The sequence below is a fragment of the Chiroxiphia lanceolata genome, chromosome 15 (assembly GCF_009829145.1).
Source record: "Chiroxiphia lanceolata isolate bChiLan1 chromosome 15, bChiLan1.pri, whole genome shotgun sequence".
NCBI classification, from domain to species: Eukaryota; Metazoa; Chordata; class Aves; order Passeriformes; family Pipridae; genus Chiroxiphia; species Chiroxiphia lanceolata.
This window is the reverse complement of record NC_045651.1, coordinates 8,146,647-8,172,601: the sequence shown is the minus strand read 5'-3', so window position 1 is coordinate 8,172,601 and position 25,955 is coordinate 8,146,647. Positions and strand designations below refer to the sequence as shown.

The 25,955-nt window shown below is 46.8% G+C and overlaps 1 protein-coding gene across 1 annotated transcript; it reads left to right on the top strand.

The window, feature by feature from the left end:
* Positions 1-6,049: 6,049 nt before the first annotated feature.
* Positions 6,050-24,032, top strand: NDFIP1 (Nedd4 family interacting protein 1). Its single transcript, XM_032703094.1, has 8 exons — positions 6,050-6,189; positions 15,767-15,854; positions 16,598-16,728; positions 17,580-17,667; positions 17,837-17,961; positions 19,597-19,663; positions 20,237-20,342; positions 22,294-24,032. The coding sequence occupies exons 1-7, from the start codon at positions 6,145-6,147 to the stop codon at positions 20,338-20,340; spliced, it is 648 nt and encodes a 215-aa protein (XP_032558985.1). The 5' UTR covers positions 6,050-6,144; the 3' UTR covers positions 20,341-20,342; positions 22,294-24,032.
* Positions 24,033-25,955: the final 1,923 nt, after the last annotated feature.

Genomic DNA, 25,955 nt, shown 5'->3' with positions numbered 1-25,955 from the left:
CTGTTGTTGCTCTGGCTGCCTTTAAGCTCTGATGGAAATGTGCCCAACCTCTCCTTGCACAGGTTTGGACCGTTGTTGGGATGCAAAGCCCTTACTTCAAAGTTAGAAAGCTTTTAACTTTCATTAGAAGAAAGAATAAGATACAAATTGCTTTGCTGGGATCCAGCCCGAGCAGTTCCTTCTCATTTTAATAATTTAAATGACCTGGCTAGAACCAGTGCTCCTGGTATTGTCTCATCGTGGAGAGAACACGATTTGCATTTGGATAGGGAATGATGGGTGTGACAGGCTGTAGCCAGATGGCTGTGGTCAGACACAGGAAGGGTTTTAAGCCACAGAGACTAAATAAGTTCCAAGCCCCATGTGTTTCCATGAGCAGTGGTCAGCCAGCAGGCAGGCAGGTCTCTTGGTGGCTGGTGCTGGGTGAGGAGCTCCCTGCAGTGCAGGGCAGCCTGGGCTTTGGCTCTGTGTGAAACAGCTCTTCCACTTGTCCCATTGGGATCGTATCAGTGTGACAGACCCATTGGTCCCATGGACACTGGCAGGAATCATGTTATCAGTGGGTTCAGAGGCACAGGATCAAGGTGCTGGGCTAAGCAGGGGCTGTTCCTCTGCTGGGGTGGAGAGGAGGAGGGGACCTGGCTGAGATCTGAACGATTCCCATCCTGGGACTGCTTCAGTCCATTCTCCAGGTGCTGCTGGCCCAAAGGTGAGTGCACTCCTGACCTGCACACACACGGGAGTTTCCACATCACCGCTATTGCAGCACAACAGCAGCTTCTGGTGTACAAAGCCAAAACTGCTGCAGGGCTCAGCAGAGAGAGATGCTCTCTCTACCAGAACCTCGAGTCTCCAAATAACCCACATCGGATCCCTTAGTGTTACCATGGAAACGCAGCGAGGGCTCGGAGATTTAGGAAAAGCAAATACTGGAGGCACAGCCCTCGTAGGAATTGATTGCAGGAGACACCACAGACTTCCCACAGCGGTAGCTGTAGGGCAAGAACCGTGTCCCCCCTGGGGTGACTTGCGGGTTGTGTGGTTTGTCTGCCATCAGAGCAGCCTGTGGGCAGTGCCACCCTATCCTGCCTCCCACCTCACCTGCCCTGCGCCCCCTCGGAGGTGTGGAGAGCTGCTGCCTTTGAGGATTGGCCTGAAACAATCCCATTGTAGGGATGGGCTCAGTTTAAATCCAAGAGCTGTGGGGCTCTGCCTGTAGAGGATCTGGCTTTCATCTCCCGTGCGAGTGGCTTGAGCAGATACAGAGCACAAAGACACAGGAGGCAGCCGGCAGCTCCCAGTAAAAGCAAAACATGCTTTGGTGAGAGAAAAAGCTGCAACGGTGCAGGAGAGCCAGGCACGTGCCCCTGTGCTGCCCACATTCCACAGATCCACTCCCTGCCGTCTGCATTATCTGAGTTGCTCTGGGGCTGGGTCATGCAGAGTATTTTTAGGTATGATAATTTCGGCCCATTATTGGTTTTGCGTTTCCAGCTTGCTGTTCTAATGCTGAAGAACTTCCTGGTGTCTGAACAGGCTGATTTTCCTTCCTTGCAAAAGCAGCAGATGGAAGGAAACAAACACTTCTCTGCAGGAGAAGTTGAACAGGAGAGATCTAACAAGCACAGCATTTTCTTTTGCCCCATCTTCAAGGGATCAGAGCCAACAATGCTCAGAAGACCAGGGCTTTTGCTACTGGGAACTCCTTGGGAGCACTGGGATTTTTTTCCAAAAAAAAAAGAAACAATTTAAAAATATCTCCATGAAGGACTCAGTCTTCAGATCCTGTAATTAAAGAATCCTTTTAATATCCACCATCGGTCACTTCTTCCTGCTCCAGCATGTTCCACTTACCTTCTCAACCCACTTTATAAGAAAAGGAGAAACAATATCCCATATTGGATAGATCTGGAGGGGAGCTGCTCTTTTCTGCAAGCCCTGCTCACAGCTTAGGTCTCCCAGCAGCTACTCAAATCCCAGTTAGGAGGTTTTTTGGGGGGTCACAATAAGCCAGTGTGTAGGGCAGTGCATGAGCAGGCAGCTCCAGAGAGCACACATGCCAGTGCCTTCCCATTTTGCAGACAAGGCTCCCATGGGAAAGCTGGCAGGGCTTCACTCCTCACCAGGATAAAAACTGCCAGCCTAAGCAGTAAGGGATTTAATCTGGACAGCAAGATTAAATTAACCAGTGGTTAATTGTGATTTCTCCAGTAGGCTGAAGAAATAATGGAGCGACAAAGGACGCTGGTGAAATCAGTGAGTTGGGGCTCCAAAAACCAGGCTTGACTGAGCTGGCTGTGCCAGGTGGAGGCAATTTGGAGCTCAGCTCTGCCTTGCCCTGTGCACCATCCGTCATGTTGGCACAACTCAGCTGGATCACTCCGTATCTGCCCCTCGGTTCTGCTGCTGGATCTCAGGAGAAAAGTCCCGTTGGGAAAGTCTTCCACCTCAGTGCTGCTGTTGTTTTCATTCCCCCTCCTTACAATACTCGGGGCTTATTGGGGCATAATTTTCTGCACCAGTAAACCAGGCTCTGCTTACGCCTGACTCTGCCCGGGCTGGAGGACGTGTGGCTGTGCTCACTGGGGCTCTCCTCATTCCAGCAGACCCGATGTGACCGAGTGGCTTTTGTTGTTACAAGCATTCCCTGAAAATTGCAGCTCTGTGTGTGTCTAAAGCTGTGTATGGAACCCACACCTGTGTCTGCCATGCCAGGAACCTGCCACTGGCGAGGCTGGTCAAGGTGTGGGGCAGCTTCCTTGGGCAGGGGCTGTCATAGAATCCCAGGATGGTTTGGGCTGGAAGGGACCTTAAAGATCATCCAATTCCAACTGCTCTGCCCTGGGCAGGAACACCTTCCACTAGACCAGGTTCCTCCAAGCCCCATCCAACCTGGCCTTGAACACTTCCGAGGATTGAGCAGCCACAGCTTCTCTGTGCAACCTGTGCCAGGGCCTCACCACCCTCACAGGGAAGAATTTATTCTGTATATCTCATCTAAATCCACCTCCCGTTCCCTGTCCTGCTTTTATCTTTTCACTGTTCCAGAAGTCTTCTGTGATGTTTTGGGGAGGAACATCTATTATACAGCATTTATTAATCCTTAACAAATCTCTCCAGCCTAAGTATACAGCTCTAATTCAGGATATTATTCCACAATGGGAAAACAAGACATGGCATCTATGTATATTCAATGCCTGTGATTCCATTTCTTGCACATGAAGTGCTTCTGCCTTCAGGGACACAGGAATACTTTATAGTGATGACAAAGAAGTTTTTGTCATGTGAATATTTTGTCTTTACTTTTTTCTTAATTGGGTAATTTAGCACTAAAAGATTAAAAGAAAGATCTAGTTTTAATGTCCTGCTTATGTCTTACTAATCTAGCTTTAACACACCCTGCCTTTGAGTTTTATTATTTAGCTTTTAATGTTCAATATTTATTACAAAGTGAGATTAAAAGTTTTCCTTTATTGCTCAGTCCTACACAATAATTAAAGGAACACACGTACAGTGCCAGGATTTCAGAGGACTCACTCCACTGCAATTCTGTCGTATTTTCAATTGCTTTCAAATGCTTTCACAGCACATCCCATGCGGAAGTCACTAAAAGCAACGACTTTGAGCTTCAAGTGTCTCTTGGGAGAAAAGACATTTTGCACTGGAGGAAAAGTCAAAAAACACAGAGGCATGAAGTGATTTGCCTAAAACCATGAGGGAAATGAAAGCAGAACCAGTCATGTGCTGTAACCACAGCATTATCTTTCTACAGAGCTTCCCCACCTAAGAAAATAAAATATAACAGGGAAAGCAGCTGGAAGAAATTCCCATTACCCCTCCGGAATCAGTCGTGCTGAGACTAGACGGACTAATTAGGCCGTGATTTGCCTCCACTGGCCCCAAAATGGCTTTGACACAAACAGTTTCACCAGTTCTCCACGATACATTCCAGCATCTTCTCTGGGAATGTGTACAGGTTGCATGTTATTTTAGTCTCTACGTTGTCCAAGTCAATCACTGTGCAGCTAATTACCACTGTGGCTACAGCCTTACTTAGGGATGTAATCCCACCTCAGTGGCAAGTAAATCCATGCATGTCATCTGGATAGCTCCTTACTCCAGCAAAATTCTCAGTGCAAATTGTGAATCTGGTGGAAAGGTGAAGCCAGAGTCTGTCAGTGCCTGCAGCTCCTGTTCCAGCTCCTTCAAAGGCACCTGTGTTGCAGGAAACTTGCCTTCTCCTTGTATCTCCAGTATGACTCCTCAAAGAGGAGTCACTCTTTGAGGTTATTCCTGGCTAAAATCCCTCACGGTCCCTTCAGCATGAGAACTGGGATGTTCATTCGTCTCACTAAGACATCGATGAACTACCTATGCCTCAAAGGCAAAATACAGGGAAAAAAGAATCCAACCTGATTATGGTACGGAATAATGAGCACTGAGGCATGTATTTATGACTGAGTTGCAGTTCAAAACCATGTCCTCAGGCTTAAACGCTTGTAACTCTGAATCTGCAGCTTGGAATCCCAGAGGGGCTGATTCAGCCTTCCTCATCCTAAAGCTGATATATTTAAATCTCATCAACCTTAGGGATTGATGTGGGTAATTTTGTGCAAGCCTGACTACAGCTGAACTGTGCACATAGAAAATAAAGGTTACACAAGCTGGAAAGTCTCTTAGCCAGTGTAACAACACAAAAACTCCCTGAATAAACCAACCTCTCTCGCTGCGTGGTTTCCTACACGTGCTCCTTCTGGAAAGAAATTTCTGAGCTGCAACACCATCTGCTTCATGTGGATATGAAAGAGCTGACGGCGCTTTTGGAAGAGTTGGCCAACATCTTGTGTTTGGCTCAGCAGTCGCTGCCTCTTCCCTGCCTGCATGGGTATACATTGGCCCTGAGATGTGGTGGTGGGACAGGGATAGGTAGGACCAAGGCTTGGTCAGCATGGCTCATACAGTGCTGGTTTCTGAGCCCTGGCCCTGGTGCGTTGCTGCTGAGGCGGCAGTGTTTGTCAACATGGGTTTACATCAATTTTCTGACTCCCTATGTTTCGCTAACACGTCCTGTGGCAGCTTCCACTCTGAATAATTATACTTGAGTTCCACAACATACATTTTGTGTAGTGCATGGAGCTCATGGGGTCACTCCTGCAGCTCCCGCAGTGCTGGGGCCATGCTGCTGGCCTGTAGCATCCCCATGGGCAGTGACACACCAGGTCCCTCTGGCAATCCGGGCTGGCTCCGAGGGGTTCTGGTTGCCCTCTGGGCCCCAGTGGAGCTGCGCTGGAGCCATCCTGGTTGGAGTGAACTGCTTGGAAAGTAGCCCAGCAGAGAAGGACCTGGGCATGCTGGTCGACAGCGGCTGAACAGGAGCCCAGGTGCGTCCGGGAGGCCAAGGAGCCAATGGCACCTGGTCTGTATCAGGATTAGTGTGGCAGCAGGACCAGAGAAGTGATTCTTCCCCTGTACTTGGCACTGGTGAGGCACCTCACAGAAAAAGGACATTAAGGAGCTGGAGCGTGTCCAGGGAAGGGCAATGGAGCTGGGGAAGGGGCTGGAGAGTCAGTCATATGAGGAGCATGTGAGGGAGCTGGGGGGGCTCAACCTGGAGAAAAGGAGGCTCAGGGGAGACCTTCTCATTCTCCCCAAACCCCTGACAGGAGCGTGGAGCCAGGTGGGAGTCGGGCTCTGCTCCCGGGGAACAAGGGACAAGAGGAAATGGCCACAAGTTGTGCCGGGGAAGGTTCAGGTCGGACATCAGGAGGAGTTTCGTCTTGGAAAGGGTTGTCAGACATTGGAAGGGGCTGCCCAGGGAGGTGGAGGAGCCACCAACCCTGGAGGTGTCCAAGGAACGACTAGACGTGGCACTCGATGCTCTGGTCCGGTTGACAAGGTGGGGGTCGGTCACAGGTTGGACTCTGTGATCTCAGAGGTCTTTTCCAACCGCAAAGATTCCGTGATTCTGTAATTCCGTTCCCCCACGAGCACTGCCCGCGGCCCCGGGCGGCTCCGGCGGGCGGGGCGGGAGGCGGTGCGGCCGAGCGTGACGGGGAGGGCGGGAGCGAGCGGAGCCCGCAGCGAGCAGCGACCGGGCCGCCGCCGCCTCCGCCTGCGCAGCGCCCGCACCGAGCCCGGAGCGCCATGGCGGCCGCGGCCGCCGAGCCCAGCACCGGCCGCTACCAGCAGGTGAGGGGCGGCGGGGCCGGGCCGGGGCCGGGGCCGGGCGGCTCCCGGGGCGGCGGGGCCGGGAGCGGGGCTGGGCCCGCGGCCTGTGCCGGCGGCGGCGCCCGGGGCGGAGGCCGCGGGTCTCCGTGGGGCCGGGCCGGGCTCGGCCGCGGAGCCGCTTCCCGCGGGCTCGGGGCCGGGTGTGCTCGGGGCCGGGTGTGCCCGGGGCCGGCTGTCCCTGTCTCAGGGCCGGTGTGTGCGCCGGGCCGGGTGTTTGCCCTGTCCCGGGGCGGGTCCCGACCTTGGCGTAGGGCGCTGTCCCCGCCGGTCGTTTCCCCCCGCGGGTCAGCGAACCCCACCGGGACCCGCGGCGAACGGGCTCGTTCCGCATCGGCCTGAGGTCACCGTTAGTTTTATTCCACCTTTTATGTGTAGGCTCCTCTGAAACCCCTCCGGCCAGGGGCTGGCCTTGCAGAGCTCCCTCGGGCATTCGGCGTAGTCCTTCCCTCCCTGCCTCCCGTTTGTCAGCAGTGCCCGCCCCTCGGGAAGGGTCGGGGCTCGGCTGGGCCCCCCGGTGTGACCCAGTTCTGGCCGGCGCCTTTCTGACATGGAGAATTCCTTACTTCAAGTGAGGGAGAAATCCTTCAAAGCAGCACGCGCAGCTCGCTCCTGCTGAACCGAGGTTCTCACAGTAAATCGCTGTGTTGTGACTTTTCCTCGGTAGCATTTCCAGCGTGAGTAGGCTCGCTCTCGTCAAGAGTTCGAGATACACCCTCCCATGGGATGGAATACTTGTCTCATCTGACAGCTGGAGGTCTCTGTGTTTTTACGTGGTGAAAATGTGAAAATTAAGTAAAACTCGGCCTTTTTTTTTTTTTGGTCGTTCTGTGCTAAACAGATGTGTTCACTTACAATGGCAAATCTCTTTGTGTTGTTCTTGGAACTGGTAGGGACAAATAACCAGGTCTCTGCACTAATCGCCTTTCTCGGCGCAGTCCTGCCGTTGTTGTCGACCCTGACAAGTGTCTTCACAAAAGCCTTTTCCCAAGGGATCTAGCAGTGTGTCCCATCGCCTGGAGCTCGTGGGGATAGGTGACAGAATTGCTGAAGGACCCTGTTGCCTTGGTCTTCGGTCCCCCTGTTCCTGGCTGATACACTCCTGGTTTCCTTAAAGAGGGCTGTGTAAAGCTGTTGTTTGCCCAGCTCCTGCTCACACCTCACAGACACAGAGCAGACTCATCTGTGGAGCGTAGCCGTGCGTGGTGCTGCGGAGATTAGGGAGCCAGGCTGTGCCAGAGGATTTGCACTGCTAAAGACAAGCAGATAATGGAGGCCTGTGAAGCGACTGGTGTAACTGGAGCACAGAGTCAGATTTTCACATGTAAATGTATTCACTTTTGTGTAGCTCTTTAGAAATTGCTTTTCTTTCCTTGCCCTCTGCCAGAACCCAGGTATTCGTGTTGTGAGGTGTCTTATTGCTGAACTGGCTCCTAATGTTTGTGTTGCTCTGAAAAACCCTGCAAGCTGTAAAGATGCAGAGTTGGGGTTTAGATGAAGAGGAGATGAGAGAGTGGGAGTGTCTCTCTCTAGCCTTGAATGTATCTATTTTTCTTCCGTATTTTGAAACTTATTGTGTCTGTGAATGTATGATAATGAATGTTGACAGATTGATAGTGAAGTGATAACTGTAAGGGCTAGAGGTGAATACAGGACCCAGTAAGTGGGGGTAGCCTGGAGAAATTCAGAACAAACTCATTAAGTCCTTTAACTTATTGGATTATGAGGCAGTGGAGGAATTTTAGAACTTGGTTTTTTTTTTTTCGGGTGGTGGATGTAGTGGATTAGTGGGTTTGGTTACACTCATAGGTGGTTCCTCTACAGGTAAATGTCCAAACATGCTGGGAACGTGTATCCTCGCTCCAGGAAGGGTTACTGGTGTATCCTTGTGTGTGTAGGAGCAGCACTGGTGAGGAGTGGGCACTATTTGAACATGTACAAATATGTAAGATTCTTCAAGTGCCCGTATTTTCAGGAAAAAAAGGTGATAGTTAGTGAGGATGATCTGAGAACAACAGAAATAGATAACCGAGTTTGAAACCTGTGTGTTTCCTCACCCACCCCTTCCTCAGCCCGTGCTGCCCTGTGGATGGGGGTTGGGAAGGTGGAAGTGTGGGCTGTGCCCCTCAGGAGCCCCTTTCCCACGAACTTACAACCTGTGTCCGTTCCCCAACGCGGGCAGTGCTCAAGGGCTGTTCACTGATTTATTTTCCAAAGCCAACTTTCTAACCTTGGGCTTTATTCAGGCATTAGATAATCTGATAAAAAATAGCCTGCGATGGTGGCTTTGGGCGATGCGAGTCTGAGCTCACGAACTGAGGAAGTGCAGCTTGATGTACAATAAAGCTAAAACTCGGGAGAAGGGATTTCAGCTACCCTGGCCCCTTCCATGTGGAGCAGGGCTGGGGCAGGGTGACCAGGGCAGATAGCAGGATTTGGATCCTCCTCTGCAGGCTGGATGCCAGGGCTGTGCTTGTGGAGGTGGGAGTGGGAGAGGTTTGGGAGGATGGAGGGCTGCAGCCTGCCCTGGAACCGTTGTCCCAGGCAGTGCTGTGTCCCAAAAAGGTACACTGTGTCCCACAAAGGGACACTGGGAGGCTGTTGTCATTTTGACCTGCCTTTCGGAAAGTTATACAGGGATTTTGTTGGAATTAGGGGTTTAAAGCCTTTTGAGCATAGCCCCTGGATTGTGAGTTCAGTGGCAGAACTGTATTTCATCCTCGGAATAGAAATTACCCTCCATTCTGGAAAAAATAGCCCAGCTTTAACAGGTTTATTTACACTCTGTGTTAGCCAGGTCTGCTTTTCACTTGAAGCATTTGAAAATAAATGTGAGGTGTATGAGTAATGTAAACCCACCTAGGAAATGGTGGGAGTGTTAAATAATGAAGACACATTCCTTTTTAAGTGCCATTTCTTCCTGTTCCACTTGTTGAAGGCTTACATGGATCATGAATCATTCCATAAAGGGAGGTGGCTATGGGAAAAATGGGGAAGAAAGATTTTTCCATTTGTTTGTTTTTCTTTCAGTGAAATTGTAGAAGATAGAATTCCTGAAGATAGAATGGGAATAGAGTTTAAATCCATGAAGGACCATAATGCTTCCTTAATATCTGGGAAGGCTGGAGTGGAACAGGGAGGCAGGTGTTAGTTGCTGCCTTGTGGCTACCTTAAGCTTGTACTTAAGTTTTTAACTGAGATGGGCACACAGATCAAAGCTAAAAAATAAGAATGTACCAAATCTTTTGATGTCAGTGGTTAGAATTAGAGATGTCTGTGTCTGTTTCCTCAGTGAGGTACTTTTAGTGTGCAGATGTGCTGGCTAAAGATAAGAATGGTAAGAAAACTTCCAGAGTAGGTTGTTTACACTGTTATTTATTAATTTATTTTAAATAGAAAAGGAGGTGTCCATTGACATAAAAACCAGTAAAGATTAAAAAAAAATTGTGGCATAAAATCACTTGCAGAACTGCTGCTCTGGGGTTGTGATGAAGCTGTCCCGTGTCCAGCCTGGGCTGTGCTCAGGTGACTAAAGTCTGGTTGTTTTCTTCTGAAACTCCCACCTCTGTAGGCAACAGTACCTGTCAGGTGAGTTCACAAGGTTTTAGTGATTCTATGTGAAGAAGTAATTATAGAATTAAAACAAATTCCATCTCTAAAACTCAAAAGGATGTGGGAAAGGCAGGGAAGCAGTAGCAGTCCAGTGTCATCTTCACAGCTTGTGTAAGAGGAGAAAATAGCTTTGCATGCACACTTTTAAATAAAATATTATCTCAGGCATCAGGACTGTGTTGAACTCTGAGTTGGGCTTCTTTGTTGCCTTTTTGCTCTTCACTAAAGTTCAGTGGGACTCAGTAAACCCACTGGGAAGCAGCTGTAGGAGCAATCTCTGAGGGCTTTGAGTTGTTAAGTGGCTCCCAGTGGATGCTGTACCTCTTTGAGTGGGTTTGGCATCATGTCTTAAAAGTAGCCATACAGAAAGCAAGTATGAAAAGTTCTGCGTGTGTGAATTCTGATCCTTTGTCATTGGGACTACTGAGAAAAATTCAGTAATAAGGTGTATCCAAGCATTCTGTTCCTTCCTCTTGTGAAATATTCAAATTTGGTATATGATGGCACGATCAGATTTTTTTTAACTTTCTTCATATGACAGTTTTTAAAAACGTGATATTTTAAAATGTTTAAAAGATCCAGAATTCTTTCTGTGATGCCTTAATGTTCAGAAAAATATTAATCTGATCCTGAATATTGTCAGAAGGCCTTATGCTTTGTTAAGTGTGAGAAATTTAGTTACAGCTATCTAAGATTAAAACCTGCTTCTTCCATATGAAGACCTTGAACACACAAGTCTAAGACCAGTCTATGGGTGCAGGTTTGTGCTGGCCCAAGTGCTTGTTTACAGTCTGTCCAGACTGGTCTAATTCCCTGTTTGAACAGAAAGGAGGGAATTACATTAGCGTGTTTCCCAGGACTGAGGAGTATTTCTTTGTTGTCAGGCCCTTGGCTGCAGTGAGTCAGAGAAGAACAGCATCCTTGTGAGCACAGGTTGTATTTTGACAGATGTAAAATACGTTTTGGTTCGTGTTTTTACCTTGGTGGCTCCCAGGGTCATTGCGGACGTCCCCTCAGGTGGGTGTTCCTGCTGGTTTCTGCTCCACGTGTTCTCACTGTGCGCCAGGGAGCTGGTCCAGCTGGGGGAAAAAAAAGGTGGTTTTTTGGGAGAAAAAGTGGAGGCACAGTTTTCAGTCCTTTATTAAAATGGAGGAGTATTTCAGAATCACAGAATCATCAAGGCTGGAAAACTCTTCCAAGATCGAGTCCAACCTGTGACTGATCCCCACCTTGTCAAACAGACCAGAGCGCTGAGTGCCACGTCCACTCGTTCCTTGAACACCTCCAGGGATGGTGAATCCATCACCTCCCTGGGCAGCCCCTTCCAATGCCTGACAGCACCTTCCATGAAGAAAATCTCAGGTTGGCACAGGCCTTGGAGGCCACTCGCCAGAGCCAGGCTCTGCTCAGGGCCGTGGGGAGAAGCGGTTTCCCAGCACAGCTCAGACAGGAGCATTGGCATCTCCCCGGGGCAGGGAGAAGCCAGGGGAGGGTTGGCTTAGCACAGCTGCCAAATGTGTCACCTAAGAAGTGCTCAGCACACCTCGTGCTGGGTGCAGGGAGCTGGGGCAGACAGGCTCCTCAGGGCTGGCACTGCTCCAGGAAATCAGCTGGAAGTGCCTATGGGAGAAAACAGTTATTTGCTCATCAAGGAGAGGGCTGATGGGTGTGGGTTGGCTTGTCTAGTAGCTTATCATTATTCCTGCTGATTAATAAGCTGATACTGAGTTATAGGAATCTGCAACAGCATTGGGCAAAAGTCAGGATTTCTCAGTGGGGTGCATTTAAAGTGAAGCATAAGTCAATAAAAGTAGTTCTCTTCAGAGTTGACAGCAACTTTAATTTGCTTCCAAAAGGCAAGGAGAAGAGTCAGGAGTGTTGTGATGGGAATGAGTGCAACCCTTTTTGTGGGCAGGCTGGTGCCTTGCTGGAATACTGTCAAGTTTAGTAGCAATACAAATTTCTAGATATTTATTTATTTTAACATTTGGCTTGCAAAGGTTATGATTTCATAGTTCTGGAAAAAGTCAGTCCTGTCACCCTGTAAAAAAAAAATATTGATTTTCTTTCTGTCATTAGCCTAAATATCTACCTTTTTAATAATCTTGGAGAAACCATAGTAACAACAGAACTGAGATCTGGTGAGGGTTGTCTTCACTCTAGAATTCCTCTGTGGGATTTTTGTGCAGTTCTGTCCAGTGTGCCAGAACATAAAGTAAGAACTGGAACACAGTAAACATTGATGATAAATGGCTAACTTAACACATTGCTGTGATATATTGCTAAGGCCAAGCTTGTAGAAATGCTGATTTAAAGTAAAAATATTTACATGCAGACTAAGGACTTGGGGAAGGGGAATTTAAAGATCCAAAACTGTGTCAGCAGCCCATATGCTGAGTTTAGGAAATTTGGAAGAATTAACCAGTATATTTATTGGAAATGCTTTCTTCAGAGTTTACATGGAAATATTTCCAAACAGTTTGAACTTTCATGCTGCTGTGCTGTGTGTATTTGCATGGGATATGTCTCACTCAGGGGGAAGTGGCAGCCAGAAGTGATGTCCTGCTCGGTGCCAGGCTTCTGATGCTGGTTTTTGGAAAATAAATATTTCTGGGTGTTCTGTCAGGCAGCTTTCTGTTGTTTTAGCAATCACAGCCAAATTGTTTTTAATAACTGTATGCATGGCTGTAAAGACTGTTGTATTGCCACATATATCAGAATCTTGCTTTAAAAGCTAAAATCCATCAGTGAATCAAGGAAAGAATGACCCCACAGCCTCAGCTGAACAGACTGATGTCAAACACTGCTTTAACCAGGTTTTCCAGATTCTGAAGCCTCAGGAGTGGCCCAAAGGGGAATTCCTGGGAGCCGAGACTGGACCTGGAGCTGCACAGGGCAGGTGGGACACAGGAGGCCAGGGCAGCACAGCACTGCTGGCCCTGCAAGGCCTCATGAGTCATTCTTCCTGTCACATGAACCCTCCCTGCTCTGCTAAGAGGCACTTAGTTGAATTTTAGATGCCTGGAATCATTAAAACGGCTGGAAGGCATTTGTGTACCTTGTCCATTAGAAGAAAAATCTGTTTTTTATAACTGTAACCTCCTACAGCCTCGAGCTCAACTTTAGAAAGTAGCTGCATTTTTTGTGTCATTACCTGAATAGTGATGTTTGAAGCCAGCAGTGAATTCAGCTGCTTTCTCCCACATGACATTGGTGGAAGAACATGTATTTTTACTATTGAAAGAAGAACCAGTGGTAGGAGTTAATATTCCACTCAGTTATCTGTGTCCTCTTTTGTTTCATCTCTTCCAGTGTTGTCACATGTAGTGCTTTCCTTCCCCCTCCTTGGTGACTGCGCTCTCAGGTTGTACATGTCTTCTTTCTTACAGACATGAGGGGTTTAATTTCTGCCACCCCCTCGCCTGGAGAGCAGGTAACACAGGGCATGTGGTCTCCAGAGTGTCCCAGGTGTGCCAGAACCTTTTCTCCTCTGTAAACAGACTGGGTCTTGCATAGGCAGAAGGAAAAAAGGCAAGAAGTGTGGGATTTTCATGGATAGACTGACAATAAGCAGAGTGGAACATTTTCTGTAAATTCATAGAGTGCAAAGCTGGAAGAGTCACAGAATGGTTGGAGTAGGAAGGGACCTTAAAGATCATCTTGTTCCACGCTGTGCCATGGGCAAGGACACCTTCCACTATCTCAGGTTGCTCTAAGCCCCATCCAGCCTGGCCTTGAACACTTCCAGGGATGGGGCACTCACAGCTTCTCTGGGGAGAGACTGAACCAAGTAGTTTAACTCTGTGTTTCTCTGTCCCTTTGGTTGCCCCTTGTGCTCTGTGCAGGCTGGTTTTGGATTTCTGCAGTAGTGCTGTCTCTTTTTTTTTAATTTTTAAAGCATATTTTAATAGACAATTACTTCACAAGTTAGTTTGCATTTTCTTGTAATGGCTGAGTGCCATGGGTTTATAAAATACGGCATTTTTGTTTCCTGGAAAGGGCTCACGCTGAGTGAGCTGGTTTGAGAAGAGGAAGATGCATTGCTGTGGTGGGAGTTGCTGCAGCTACTCCTGTCATTGCTTCGTGCCCTGAGGCTCATTAAAGCTGCAGGTGAGGCAGGTCCTGCCACCTCCACACCCATGTCCTCATTACCAGGGCACAGGGAGGGATTATTTGCTGTGGTTCACATCTGGCCAGGGCCCAGTGTTTCGGATGTCTCCCACTGGCAGCCACAGCTGCTCCTGGCGTAACACGGATTAAATTTTCATCCGGATCACTGAATTTCTCCTTCTTCAAGGAAGTGGCTCAGCTTTGTGTCATGTGAGGAGTTCTTATCCAGAAAGCTTGGGGCTGATCAGTACCCTTATTTTTTCCTACCTCTTCTGTTTGGAAAACGTGAAGGGGGAGAGGCTGGCGGCTTGTTGTCACATGAGCAGGGTGAGCTCCAGCTGATGGTGAATCAGAGTGCGGGGCTGTGATGCTCTGTTGATTTGATACAGCTGGACAACGCTCCTGATTTTTTTTCCAGCACTTCCCAGTGTTGCTTCCTCCCCTTTTCCCCTCTCAGGCAACCTCTTGGACCTGCCAGGAGAATCACTCATGTTGTCACCAGTCAAGACTTTCACAGAGGACGTGGATATGGTCTGATCTGGAACAGGCTATAGATTATAGACTTTCACTGGCAGAGGTTGCCCAGAGAAGTGTGCCTGCCCTATCCCTGGAGGTGTTCAAGGCCAGGCCGGACAGGGCTTGGAACAGCCTGGTTAAGTGGAAGGTGTCCCTGCCCATGGCAGGGGGTTGAAATGAGATGAGCTTTAATGTTCCTTCCAACCCAGACAATCCTGGGATTCTGTAACCTTTGATCTTAGGCAACAAAAGGAATAGAAACCCAAAACAGTTGTATATCCAAAGTCTGCCTTTAGAAGTGTGAGCTGCTTAGGGTTTTTTCCTCTGGTAAGACATACAAGTGAAATAAGAACATAGCCCCACTCCCTCAACCCCTGCGTTAGGTCTGGAAGGACTTGAATGACAACATATCTTTCCAAAGGAAAGAAGGCAAAATGTCATGGATGGTTTCAGGAGCATTGGCTGGATGTGCAGGAGGGAAAGCTCAGGAAGATGTTGTTCAGTGGTGATTGCAAACAAGGGCAGTACCTCCTGCTCAGGGCAGTGCTTCAGTCCCAAGACGCTTTTTTGAGGTGAGTTGTTCTGCAACCTCAGCAACTTTGCTGCTGAGATGATGAGAAATGGAGGGAAGTTAAAAATGAGATGGCAGCTGTAGCCTCATTTCTGGTGTGTTCTGCTTTGAATTGTTGGCCTGGTACTGCTGCTTCCCTGATCAAAGCCGGCCTGGCACACCTGCCTCGTGCGAGTGACACTGTACCCGTGATAGCTCCGTGGTTATTTATACAGAGCCTGTGGGAAGCACAGTGCACAAAATAAACCATCTTCTTTTCAGTCATGCAGTGTGAAAGGTTGAAGGGAAATGGCAAGATTCATACTTACGTGCATCATTATGTAATGTATCCATGGAAAAACACTTCCTTAGCAAAGCCACAGGCAGCAATGGAGTCTTTTGTTGGGTATCTCACAGTATTTCTTTGACTAAAACACATGCAACTGCAGCTCCTAAGCAGTGGGAGCTAAGGAAGTGTCAGGGAAATGGAAAGGTACTGGAAAGCTGTGTGCTGTGCTTTATTGGAGTCCAGGTGTGTGACGAGAGGATTTAAAAACACATTAAAACCTAGGTGGCATATTGATCATTCCAAGTGGGAGTGCTTCGGAGGGAGGCCGAGCAGCTGCTCAGTGTCCCGTGGTGCTGCAGAACAGTCTCCTTCCAGAAGAGTCTGCTGTGTGCAATTAAAGCTGCAGGGGTGATGTGACAGCACTCAAGAACTCCCCTTAACCTCCTGTCTGTGGGTCTGTTCAGCTGCAGAATGAAGAGGAGCCAGGTGAGACTGCACCGGTGGTGAGCGATGCCCCTCCGCCCTACAGCAGCATTTCTGCAGAGAACACAGGTAATTTACCTGCCAGGAAAGGGCTGGGCTTGCTCTGCTGTTGTTCCTTGCTCTCCTCGTCGATGGCTGGCACTTCCCAAGCTGCAGGGATCAGAATTGATCCAGAGAGCCTTGTTGGTACCTGTGGTTTGGGAGATGCATTTTGGCTGTGTTCATCTGATGTCATCCCATCAAGTGGTGTTCAAGTTACAGTTCACAGTGTTCTCAGTAAATTGAAGACAGTTAAAAATCAAAGAGCTATGAGGATTTGTGGTTCTCCTCTCATTATTTGGCATTTGGATGATGCTGTGTCCCTTCCCAAAAGGACTTGTTACTTAAAAGTGTTTAAAGAATTCACTCTTCCTGCACTTTCCACTAACTAAGGACTTGGTCATAAGAACTGTACTTCTGATTCATCCTCCTGTCGTGTCACTAATAACTTTAATAACCACTTTATAACTACTTGGATCTGGAAATACAACTATTTCTGAGTATCCAAATCAGGAGACACACAGCAAGTGGTGTTGTTTTAAACATAAGTACAGCCAGACATGTTCAGGTAGTGTTCGGTGGATTGCTTGACATCAGATGAGGTGCTCCCGTCCTTTTCACTTAATGTTTCAGGATGGCAAGAGGCTGGAAGGGTGGGGAGGGGACAGGAGAGGCACTGAGTTGTTTGAAGTCACCTAGAACACTTCTCATTCCCCACATGGTGTTTTTAAGGAACTGACAAGTTGCCTTCTCTGTAACTGTTTTTTGTGCAGCTTATTTTGACTACAAGGATGAGTCAGGATTCCCGAAGCCGCCATCGTACAACGTGGCCACCACACTGCCCACTTACGACGAGGCAGAGAGAACCAAGGCTGAGGCCACCATTCCCTTGGTTCCTGGGAGGGTGAGTGCACCTGCCTGCCTGGGTGTCCCAGCTTTTCTAGGGTAGAATTTCTTGTTTAACTCCTGCCCATCACATGCCATGACTTTTTTTCTTTTGTGCTGGGGGGTTTTTTCTGTGTTTTTTAAGCTTTCTGAGGCAGTGATATTACACGCTCCTGAGAGCTCTGTGGCTATTTTTTTTTCTTTTTAATTTTCCTGTGAGCACTGTGATGATGTCAGACATCTCAGTAATACCAGCATGTGCTATCCAGATTAGCTTGGCAAGCTGACAGAGGGACTGTACTGTAGTCCTGTGCTCTGTCACTGGTTTTTGGGTTTTGGTTTTCTGTTTTTAAAAAGATTTAGGATTAATTCTTCAGCTGTCTGGCATATCTACCCTTGATACTCCTGCTGTTTACTTAGTTGACTTTTCTGGAGGTCAGTGTAGCTGATACAAGGATGATAAAACCATTCTGTCAGAATTATTTCTTTTTGCTTTTTCAACATTATCTCTTGTTCAGCCCTTTTGTCCATCCCTGCTAGCATTAGATGTCCACTACACATTGTACTTCTTCATAGAAGCCAAATTCCTTGCTGAGATGATAATTTTTTGATGAGTAGAGGAATTCTTTACAGTGAGAAGGACATGCTGGATCTTGACTATGTTAAAAATAAATTTCATATTATGTAGATAACATTTCGTGCCCTGCATCATCTGAGGATGAGAAGCAGGAATTTTTTCCTGCTTGCATTTGTAGCCTTTTAGATTTAGGATTCCAGCCCTTTCTTGAAGAACCACATGCAGAACTGGGATTGCTGTATGGACTGGACTGACTTAAATCCCCCCATGTGGTGTTTCCCTCTGATTTGCAGGATGATGACTTTGTGACACGGGATGACTTTGATGACACTGACCAGCTGAGGATAGGAAATGATGGCATTTTCATGCTCACCTTCTTCAGTAAGTACATGATGGAATGAATTTCTTCTGAAGCAGTGACACAAAATAGTTTGGGTCACACTTATGTTTATGTAGCACCAGGAAAAAACTGTGTGCAAGGTGTTTATGATTTTTTTTCTCTTGGAATATAAAGGTGGCTTGACCTCCTTCTTTTCTCCTGCTTTTTCAGTGGCATTCCTCTTCAACTGGATTGGATTTTTCTTGTCTTTCTGTCTGACTACTTCAGCTGCAGGACGATATGGGGCCATTTCTGGGTTTGGTCTGTCTCTTATTAAGTGGATCCTTATTGTCAGGGTAAGTTGTGTGGTGCAAAACAACCTGCACAGACACTGATATTCTTTTCAGCCAGCTTGTTTTTATCTCCCTTATGTTGAAGTTAGTGATAAATTTAGTTTTTAAAAATGAAATAATTTTTGAGCCACTTATTCACTAAGAACAGAGCTTTTTCATAATTTTGTCCTGCTTCTGTGCTGGAAGTATTATTGTAGTAAAAGAAAGTACAGATTGCACACTCAGGTATTTGTTGTGGATGCTCCATCCCTGGAAGTGTTTAAGGTCAGGCTGAAGAGGGCTTGGAGTGACCTGATCTAATGGAATGTGTCCCTGCCCTTGACAGGGAGATGGGAAGAGATGAGCTTTAAGGTCCCTTCCAACCCAAACCATTCTGAGGTTTGTTCTAAATGTGGCTTTCTCTGGCAGAGCCGCTGTATTGGATGTGGTTGTGTGTTGAGCAGCAGCAATGATCTGATCTGTGTAAGACCTTTACCCAGGTAAAGCCAGCCCTACCATCAGCACAGGGATGTGCCTCTCCACTCTCATTTCCTTAGGCTTTCCTGTGGAAATAAATGAATTCTATAAAATGTGGGATAGCTGATGAGGAGAGTCGCAGTGGGAGAAGCCCTCTGGTGCCCTCTGGTGTGGAGTCCCTGCGGCACAAGAGGAGGGAACCAGGACGAAGCTGCCGTTCTGTTCAACTGTGTATTTTTGGAGGGATTGTGAGAAAATATTTCCATCAGGAAGTTACTTGGAGTCCGTGAAATGATGGCATACAGACATCCCAGGCTGAAAGGCTGAATTTCAGGCAAAGAATGTCGTTAGCTGTGCATAAGTAGAAGTAGAGAGCATTAGTGTTAGGCTGTCACTTCATACCTCATGTTTTGGGGCTGGGAATTCTAATTTGTAAATACAGCATCTGTTAACTTTTTCTGTAGACAGTGAAGCTTTTCGGGGCCATCTTTTAACAGTGGTGTTAAGAACTGTTTACTGAATTAAGAGATGTGACAGAAAGAGGTGACATTAACTGCGGATTTGATTTAAACTTTGATAACAAGTTTACATTTTGTTAGGTTCTTAGACTTGAATAGAATAATAACAAAGAAATGATACTGTATTTTCCACTGGCACAGTGAACTTCAGTGCTCTAATAGTGTTGGTGCCTTTCATTCAATAGGCAGTAATTTTCCCAATAGAAAATCATGTCAGAGGGTTCCACAGATCTGGGATTTCGTTTTCAATGGCTATACCATCCAACCTTACAGTGTAATGAACATGGTGCACTGCTGCAAGCCTGGTCATCCCTTTCAGAAATTGCAACTGTGGTTTATGAGCATCAAGGACACAAGTTAAAATAGGAATATTTGCCCAGTAGTGCCCTTGTGCTCAACTGATTGCTAGAGATTATGGCTGGGTATTGAATCTGTCCCGTTCCCCTTGTTAGAGTTGATGTGGTGTGTATAGGAAACCAATAAATAACAGTTTGTGGAGGTAACTTGTTCCCTGCAGTCTGTGCAGTTGGTGAAATGCAGCATTCCATGTGGTCTCCTGTGTGCAGTGTTGGTCTGGTTATTGCTGAAATTAGTGGGAATAGATTTGGATTCAGAAATTTCCATGTGCTCTAACCTTTATCTTTTTTGTTTGGTTGGTTTTCAGTTCTCCACCTATTTTCCCGGTTACTTTGATGGTCAGTATTGGCTTTGGTGGGTCTTCCTTGTACTAGGTGAGTGTTTGCAGGGGAAGATGCTTAAAAACTCTGTAAGTGCAGTTAGGATTTTGTGAGCACAGCTGTCCTGGCTATTAAATATGTGTGTGTGTGTGTAGATGTCAGCTGAATTGTCACCCTCATACTCATCTTACTAAATGCCTTCAGGTTTTAAAGTCAAGTAAGCACTGTCCTTCTGCTGCCATTTCTTGGTGGCAGCATCCTGATTATCATCCAGAAGAGGTAAAGAAAAGAACAGTGCTTGTAACTGATACTGTATCTGTTTTACATCTTAAATGGAAGTGTAGGTTGTTGTTTTCCTGGTTTTAATTTCTTTATCCTGCTTTGGGAGTGACTGGATCTCATTTGTAGTCAAAAATTTTGTGATTGCCCAAGGGAAGTTTGGTTTTGAAATTACCTGAAATGGAAAGATTAGATGTCATTGCTACCAACAATAATTATTGTATGTAATCAGCTCTTGTGCATCCCAGGGATGAGGTCCCTCCGTACTAGTAATGGGGAGTTCAACTGTTCCCTCTCTCACTGAAGAAGCAACACTATGTTAACTGGACAAATGTCTTTTCCCTCCAGGTTTTCTGCTGTTTCTCAGAGGATTTATTAATTATGCAAAGGTTAGGAAGATGCCAGACACTTTTTCCACTCTCCCCAGAACCAGAGTTCTCTTTATTTACTAAAGGTAAACTTTCTGCTTTCCTGAATTTGTTCTGCTTTGTTTTTAACTCTATGTAGAAACATTTTTAGGCTAGACTTTTCTTTGCTTTAATATTTTTAGAACACAAGGCAGCAGGGAATAATTGTTTCCTGGTATCCCATACCCAGCTCTTGTGTCTGTGACTTGATGGGGAGCAGAGGAATACTTGACATTTCTCCTTGAGTTTTTACTGTGAGGAATTGTATATTCATTTAATTCCATGACTAGATATTGCAAGAACAGTCTTGCCCCTTGGTGTATTGCACTGTGTTTGGCAAATGTGTCTTTCAGAATTAATCACATGCTTGAAACACGTGGTGTGTCCTAAACATGAGGAAAGGTCACAAAATGTTGTTAAAGGGAGGTGCCAGTGCCTTTGGCTTTTGGCACAGAAAGAGCAATTTGTCTGAATTCTGCCTGCTGTTTGAAATTGCTGCCAAGTTCCTGAAGAAATTACACTCTTGCACATCTTTGCTCTCCAAAAACCCCTCCCACCTGAACACACTGTCCTACCTGAGCATCTTTCAGAAACCTGAGTGCCTGCAAGTCTTTTGCTTTAATGCTGAACTTCAGCCTTGCTGCCTTAATGGGGCTTTAAAGGAGGAGGCTTAAGTAGCTGAACCCTTGTAGCATAATTTCCTGCTCACAGCAGATAATGGCCTGGCATTAACTGTCCCTCCCTGAGGGGAAGGAAATCCTGGAATAGGTTGCTTCCCAGCTGGGGAATGCAACACGATGCTCCCTTTAGAAATATGGTAATAACACTCCCATTTCCCCAAGACAGAAGAAATTGCAGCTGGGCCAGTGGTATAAAGAAACCAAACCAACCCCCGCTTCAAATTGGGGGCCATTAAATTGTTCAAATTTTAAAACTGAGCCTTGATTTTCCAAATGCACTTTCCTTTTATTAGGAACTGCAAATTGCCTAAGATTCTGCTTCATTTCTAGTCTGTAAGGAGAACCTGCAGCACAAAACAGCCTTTGTGCAGTGTTTTCCACTGGTGATAGTGTGTAAAAATAGTTCAGTCAATTTATTTACGGGTTTGAGTTCTGTTTAACAAAGTTCTGGTTTATGACCTCCTCCAGGATTTGTAATATCCTCTCTGATTCCTGCTGAGTCACCAGAGGGTTTATTTGCCCCAGTTGTATGGTCACATAGTGTGAGCGTTTAAAATCAGCTTTATCATCTGTAGTTTGCCTCACTGAACATTTTTTTTAAAGTTTTGCTTCTTTACCAAAACTTCTTTTTCCATTTATTGAGGGAACTGTATGATTTCTTGTTGCACAGACTTTTCCTGTGTTTGGAATTTGAAATTACAATTTTAGAGACCTTGCTTCACTCCTTGCTTGTGAGGATGGAGGTGTAAAGTGTTTAAATTCTTATTTATGTGTCATTTTAGAGTTTTCAAAAAGCATCTTCTCTTTTTGATATACTGAGATAAATGTGCAGAATAATTAATAAATATTACAACTTTGGCAATTCCGCTGAAAATAAATGTTTAATCCTAAATTCTGAGTGAGGAAACCGCAAAAGACTTGATTTTTAGTGTATTCTTGTTCTGAAGATGAGATTTCTTCTGAGGGGCACGATGAGAAGGGCATGGTGAGTGAGCATTTTAATGTTAGAGCAGGAATCATTTTTAGAAAATTAGGAGGGGAGTAATTAGTGCAAACCATAAAATACAGCCTGGTGAAATGAATCCAATGGGAAGCTGCTGTTCACTATTCCACCTGTGTGTGCAATAATGGACGTGATCCTGGCATTATCCCATAAAATATGCACAGACTCCTGAGCACTTTGCTGGAGTCGTGCCATTGTGTGCTGAGATACTTCATAAGTCTTTAGACATCCTGTGCTCTGTGTGAACGACATCCTTCTGTTTTCCAAAATAACACTCTGACTATAGTTTCGGTGTTCAATATCCTTCTCCGACAGATGTTTTCTGGCAAATGTCTTCCTGCATTAGTGAATTCCCCCCCAAGAAGCAGCAGGACACCTGCAGGAAGTGAATCAAGGCTCTGGAGCAGAAGAAAAAATAATCACCTGCTTTAAAATAAATAAATAAAAGTACTGTTGGAAAAAGAAAAAAGGAGAAGCATTTCTTTCTATTTGTTTTTAGGTGTACAATTTTAATAATTAACGCAGAATTCTGTAATTGTTGAATCATTAGTGGCTAATGTTTGAAACAGCTATTGCAGTCGAGTCTGTGACGTGCTAATAAAGCCTTACAGCGATAGTTTGTTGTGATTTGGTAGCATGAGCCGTCCCCGGAGCCAGCAGGGGCCAGGCTTGCTTTATTTCCTCCTCCAGCCTGGGAGCTGCTTGGGCTCTGTGTGTGCTGTACAGCCCGTGTGTGCCGTGTGCCACATCCTGTACAGCCTGTGGAACACCATGTCCTGTACAGCCTGTGGAACACCATGTCCTGCACAGCCTGTGTGAGTCTCTTATACAACCTGTGTAACATCACGTCCTGTACAGCCCTTGTACACCGTGTCCTGTACAGGCTGTGTCACACCGTGTCCTTTACAGCCCATGTACAGTGTCCTGTGTAACACTGTGTCCTGTACAATCCAGTTGTGCCACAGCCTGTTCAGCCCGTGTGTACCATGTCCTGTACAGCCCGTGTGCTCTGTGTCCTGTACAGCCCACATGTGCCATGTGCTGTACAGCCTGTGTGCACTGTATCCTCTTCAGCCCGTGTACACCATGTCCTGTACAGCCCGTGTGCTCTGTGTCCTGTACAGCCCACATGTGCCATGTCCTGTACAGCCCCTGTGCTCTGTGTCCTGTACAGCCAGCGTAACACCATGTCCTGTACAGGCCTGTACAGCCCATGTGTGCCATGTCCTGTACAACCCACGTAAGGCCATGTCCTGTACAGCCCACGTACACTGTGTCCTGTACATCCTCTGTACACAGTGTCCTGTACAGCCCACATAACACCATGTGCTGTACAGCCCGTGTAACACCACATCCTGTACAGCCTGTGTGCGCAGTGTCCTGTCCAGTCCGTGTACCCTGCATACACCCTGTCCTGTCCAGCCCGTGTACACCATGTCTGTACAGCCCCCACACACCAGGTCCTGTCCAGCCCGCATCCACCATGTCCTGTCCTGTCCTGTCCAGCCGTGCGCGCCGGCGGCGAAGGGATGATCTCAAAAGCTGAAGCGACAGCACCACGGTGGCTGCACACCTGCCATCCAGCAGCACCTGTGCTGCCTGTGGAGGAAAAGGCGTCGCTGTGGTCCAGGTTCCAAGGTGTCAGAGGAGGGAGGATTACTTAGAGGTGGCACAAGTATTAATTTTTAACAGTGTATATTCTCGGTGTTGTCCTAAACTTTCCTTTCGCACTACCTACTTTTTTGGGCTCTCTGGGGGTTTTCATGGAACACTTCGGTAGTGTAAAACTGAAAGATCACATTGCAACTTTGTATAAAAAATTATCTTGCAAAACAAAGGCCTTTTTTTTCCTTTGGCTTGGGACTTTTGAGACAATTCCTAACATACCTGTAATTCCTGCTTTTATAATTTGTGTTAGCAGAGACTGATGCGTCCGAAATGTAGATTTAATGTGCACTCCTGTGCTTTCTGCCAAGTGGTAACTCACTTTGGAATTTTACTATGTTCAACCTGTAAATACAGCAGAACGTTAATAAATGTCACTTCTGTAGCAATTTTTGCTGTAGGACAGTGTTTAATTGACTTTTGATTCGTTATTGTACCGGGTTATCGATGACAAGTGCAGATTGTCTGGGGGAATTCCATCACTTTTCCACAGGAGGTGTAATACAGACCTCCACTTCAATGTGTCCATTTTCTTTTTTGTAACCAAGCAATACCAGCCTCTCAGGAAATGGCAACTCAGTTTTGGAGGGTTTCTTGGATTTTTTGGTAGTTTCATGACTTACCTGCCTTGAGAAACTCTGGTTTTGGTTCATGGCTGAACATCTCAAATGCACAGTCCCCACAAACAAGCAGTTGGGGCTGACAGACACAGATGGAGTTTCCACAGATTTCTCTTCAAACAGGAGTAAGTGAATACAGAATTAGGCATTTTATCCTGCAAGGCAAAATCTGCAGCACTGGGGAGCTCTGAATCACATTTGCCCAAACTTGGTCGATCAGCCTTGTGGTTGCTCTCCTGGCATCTAGGCCTTATTTGGGCTTGTATATTCAGAGAACTGGAATATTTGGCATTCCTGTTTCTCCTCCTTCGGTGGCCTGAAGCTGCAGACACCTACAGCTCCATGTTCCTCCACAGACAGTGGTTCTGGGAGCACCTGGAGGGATGGGTGGGTGGCGGGATCTGGAGAAGCCACGTTTGGTTTGGTGTGTGTTGACACCAACTCCAAACTCAAGTAGTTATTTTGGGTCTGTGACAGCTCGGCCACTTTACATGACCTACGTGGCAGGTCTGTGGTCACCTGCAGTGACCATGCCTTTGGCCTTCTTGCTAGCACCTTGTCAGCCAGGTGGGGGGATGGAGGCTTTGAGGGCAGACACACCTGTGGAGTGTCTGTGCCATGGTGGGAAGAGAGCTCAGACAGCCACGAGGCTATTGACAAGGCCCTGGAGTGACAGGAAAAGGGGGAATTGCTTTAAACTGACAGAGGGCAGATGGGATACTGGGTAGAAATTCTTCCTTGTGAGGGTGGTGAGGCACTGGCACACATTACCCAGAGAAGCTGTGGCTGCCACATCTCTGGAAGTGTTCAAGGCCACTTGGATGGGGCTTGGAACAACCTGGGATAGTGGAAGGTGTCCCTGCAGGGGTTTGAAACTGGATGAGCTTTAAGGTCATTTCCAAGCCAAATCAGTAGGAAGCACATCTTGAGATCTTATTTCCAGTTCCCATGAAAGAAAAAAAGGAACCCAAGGGGAGAAGGCTCAGCTAAAGGGAGAACAGCATGTTCTGGAGAAAATCAAATGTGCCTATGGAGAAGGTAGGAGCACCACAGAGGAAAGGAGTGGGATCTGCCCATTGTTGGTGCTCTTCTGCCTGTTCCAGTGGGAGCTCCAGTGGAAAGATCGGTGCTAATTGTCCAGGTCATCCATGTGAAAGAGAGGATTACGCTGAGAAATAAAACCAGTCCATGGGAGACTTCCCAGTTACTTAAAACAGATGTTTCCCCCTCTCCTCTTGCTGCAGCTAATGCAGTTATATTTCCAAGAAGTTGATAAATATTGCTGGATTTAGGAATGATTTCTCTAAACCCTTAGGCTTTACTGCAGAAGTCGTTTCTCACAAGAGAAACGCTCCAATGAATTAAACACTTTGTGCCTTGGCCACACAAAGCCAAAGACTGACTCATGTTCAGTGGCTTCATTAGTGGAAGTGATTCACGGGCTGGATTGCTGTGACCTCTCCTTGGGGTTGGTGCACTCTGCTCCTCTCAGATCCGTGTGATGGCCAAGGGGACAGCCGGAGATCCTGGAGCAGGGGCTGGTGGGAAACACCTGAGAAGGCCAGAAAACATAACTCAGTCAGAAGCTCAGCCCATTCAGCCCATGCCCAGGGGGGCTGTGGGAATTGGTGCCGTCTTTTTATGTTACAGAGTTAAGTTTTCATAGTACCTACTGTTGTTTTCATTGCCTCG

What these genes read in the sequence shown, in the direction of transcription:
- NDFIP1 (XM_032703094.1), top strand. Translation starts at nt 6,145, where the DNA reads ATGGCGGCCGCGGCCGCCGAGCCCAGCACCGGCCGCTACCAGCAG. An exon ending in CATTTCTGCAGAGAACACAG is followed by an intron (nt 15,855 to 16,597) that starts GTAATTTACCTG and finishes TTTTTTGTGCAG; the next exon opens with CTTATTTTGACTACAAGGAT. An exon ending in GTGGGTCTTCCTTGTACTAG is followed by an intron (nt 19,664 to 20,236) that starts GTGAGTGTTTGC and finishes TTTTCCCTCCAG; the next exon opens with GTTTTCTGCTGTTTCTCAGA.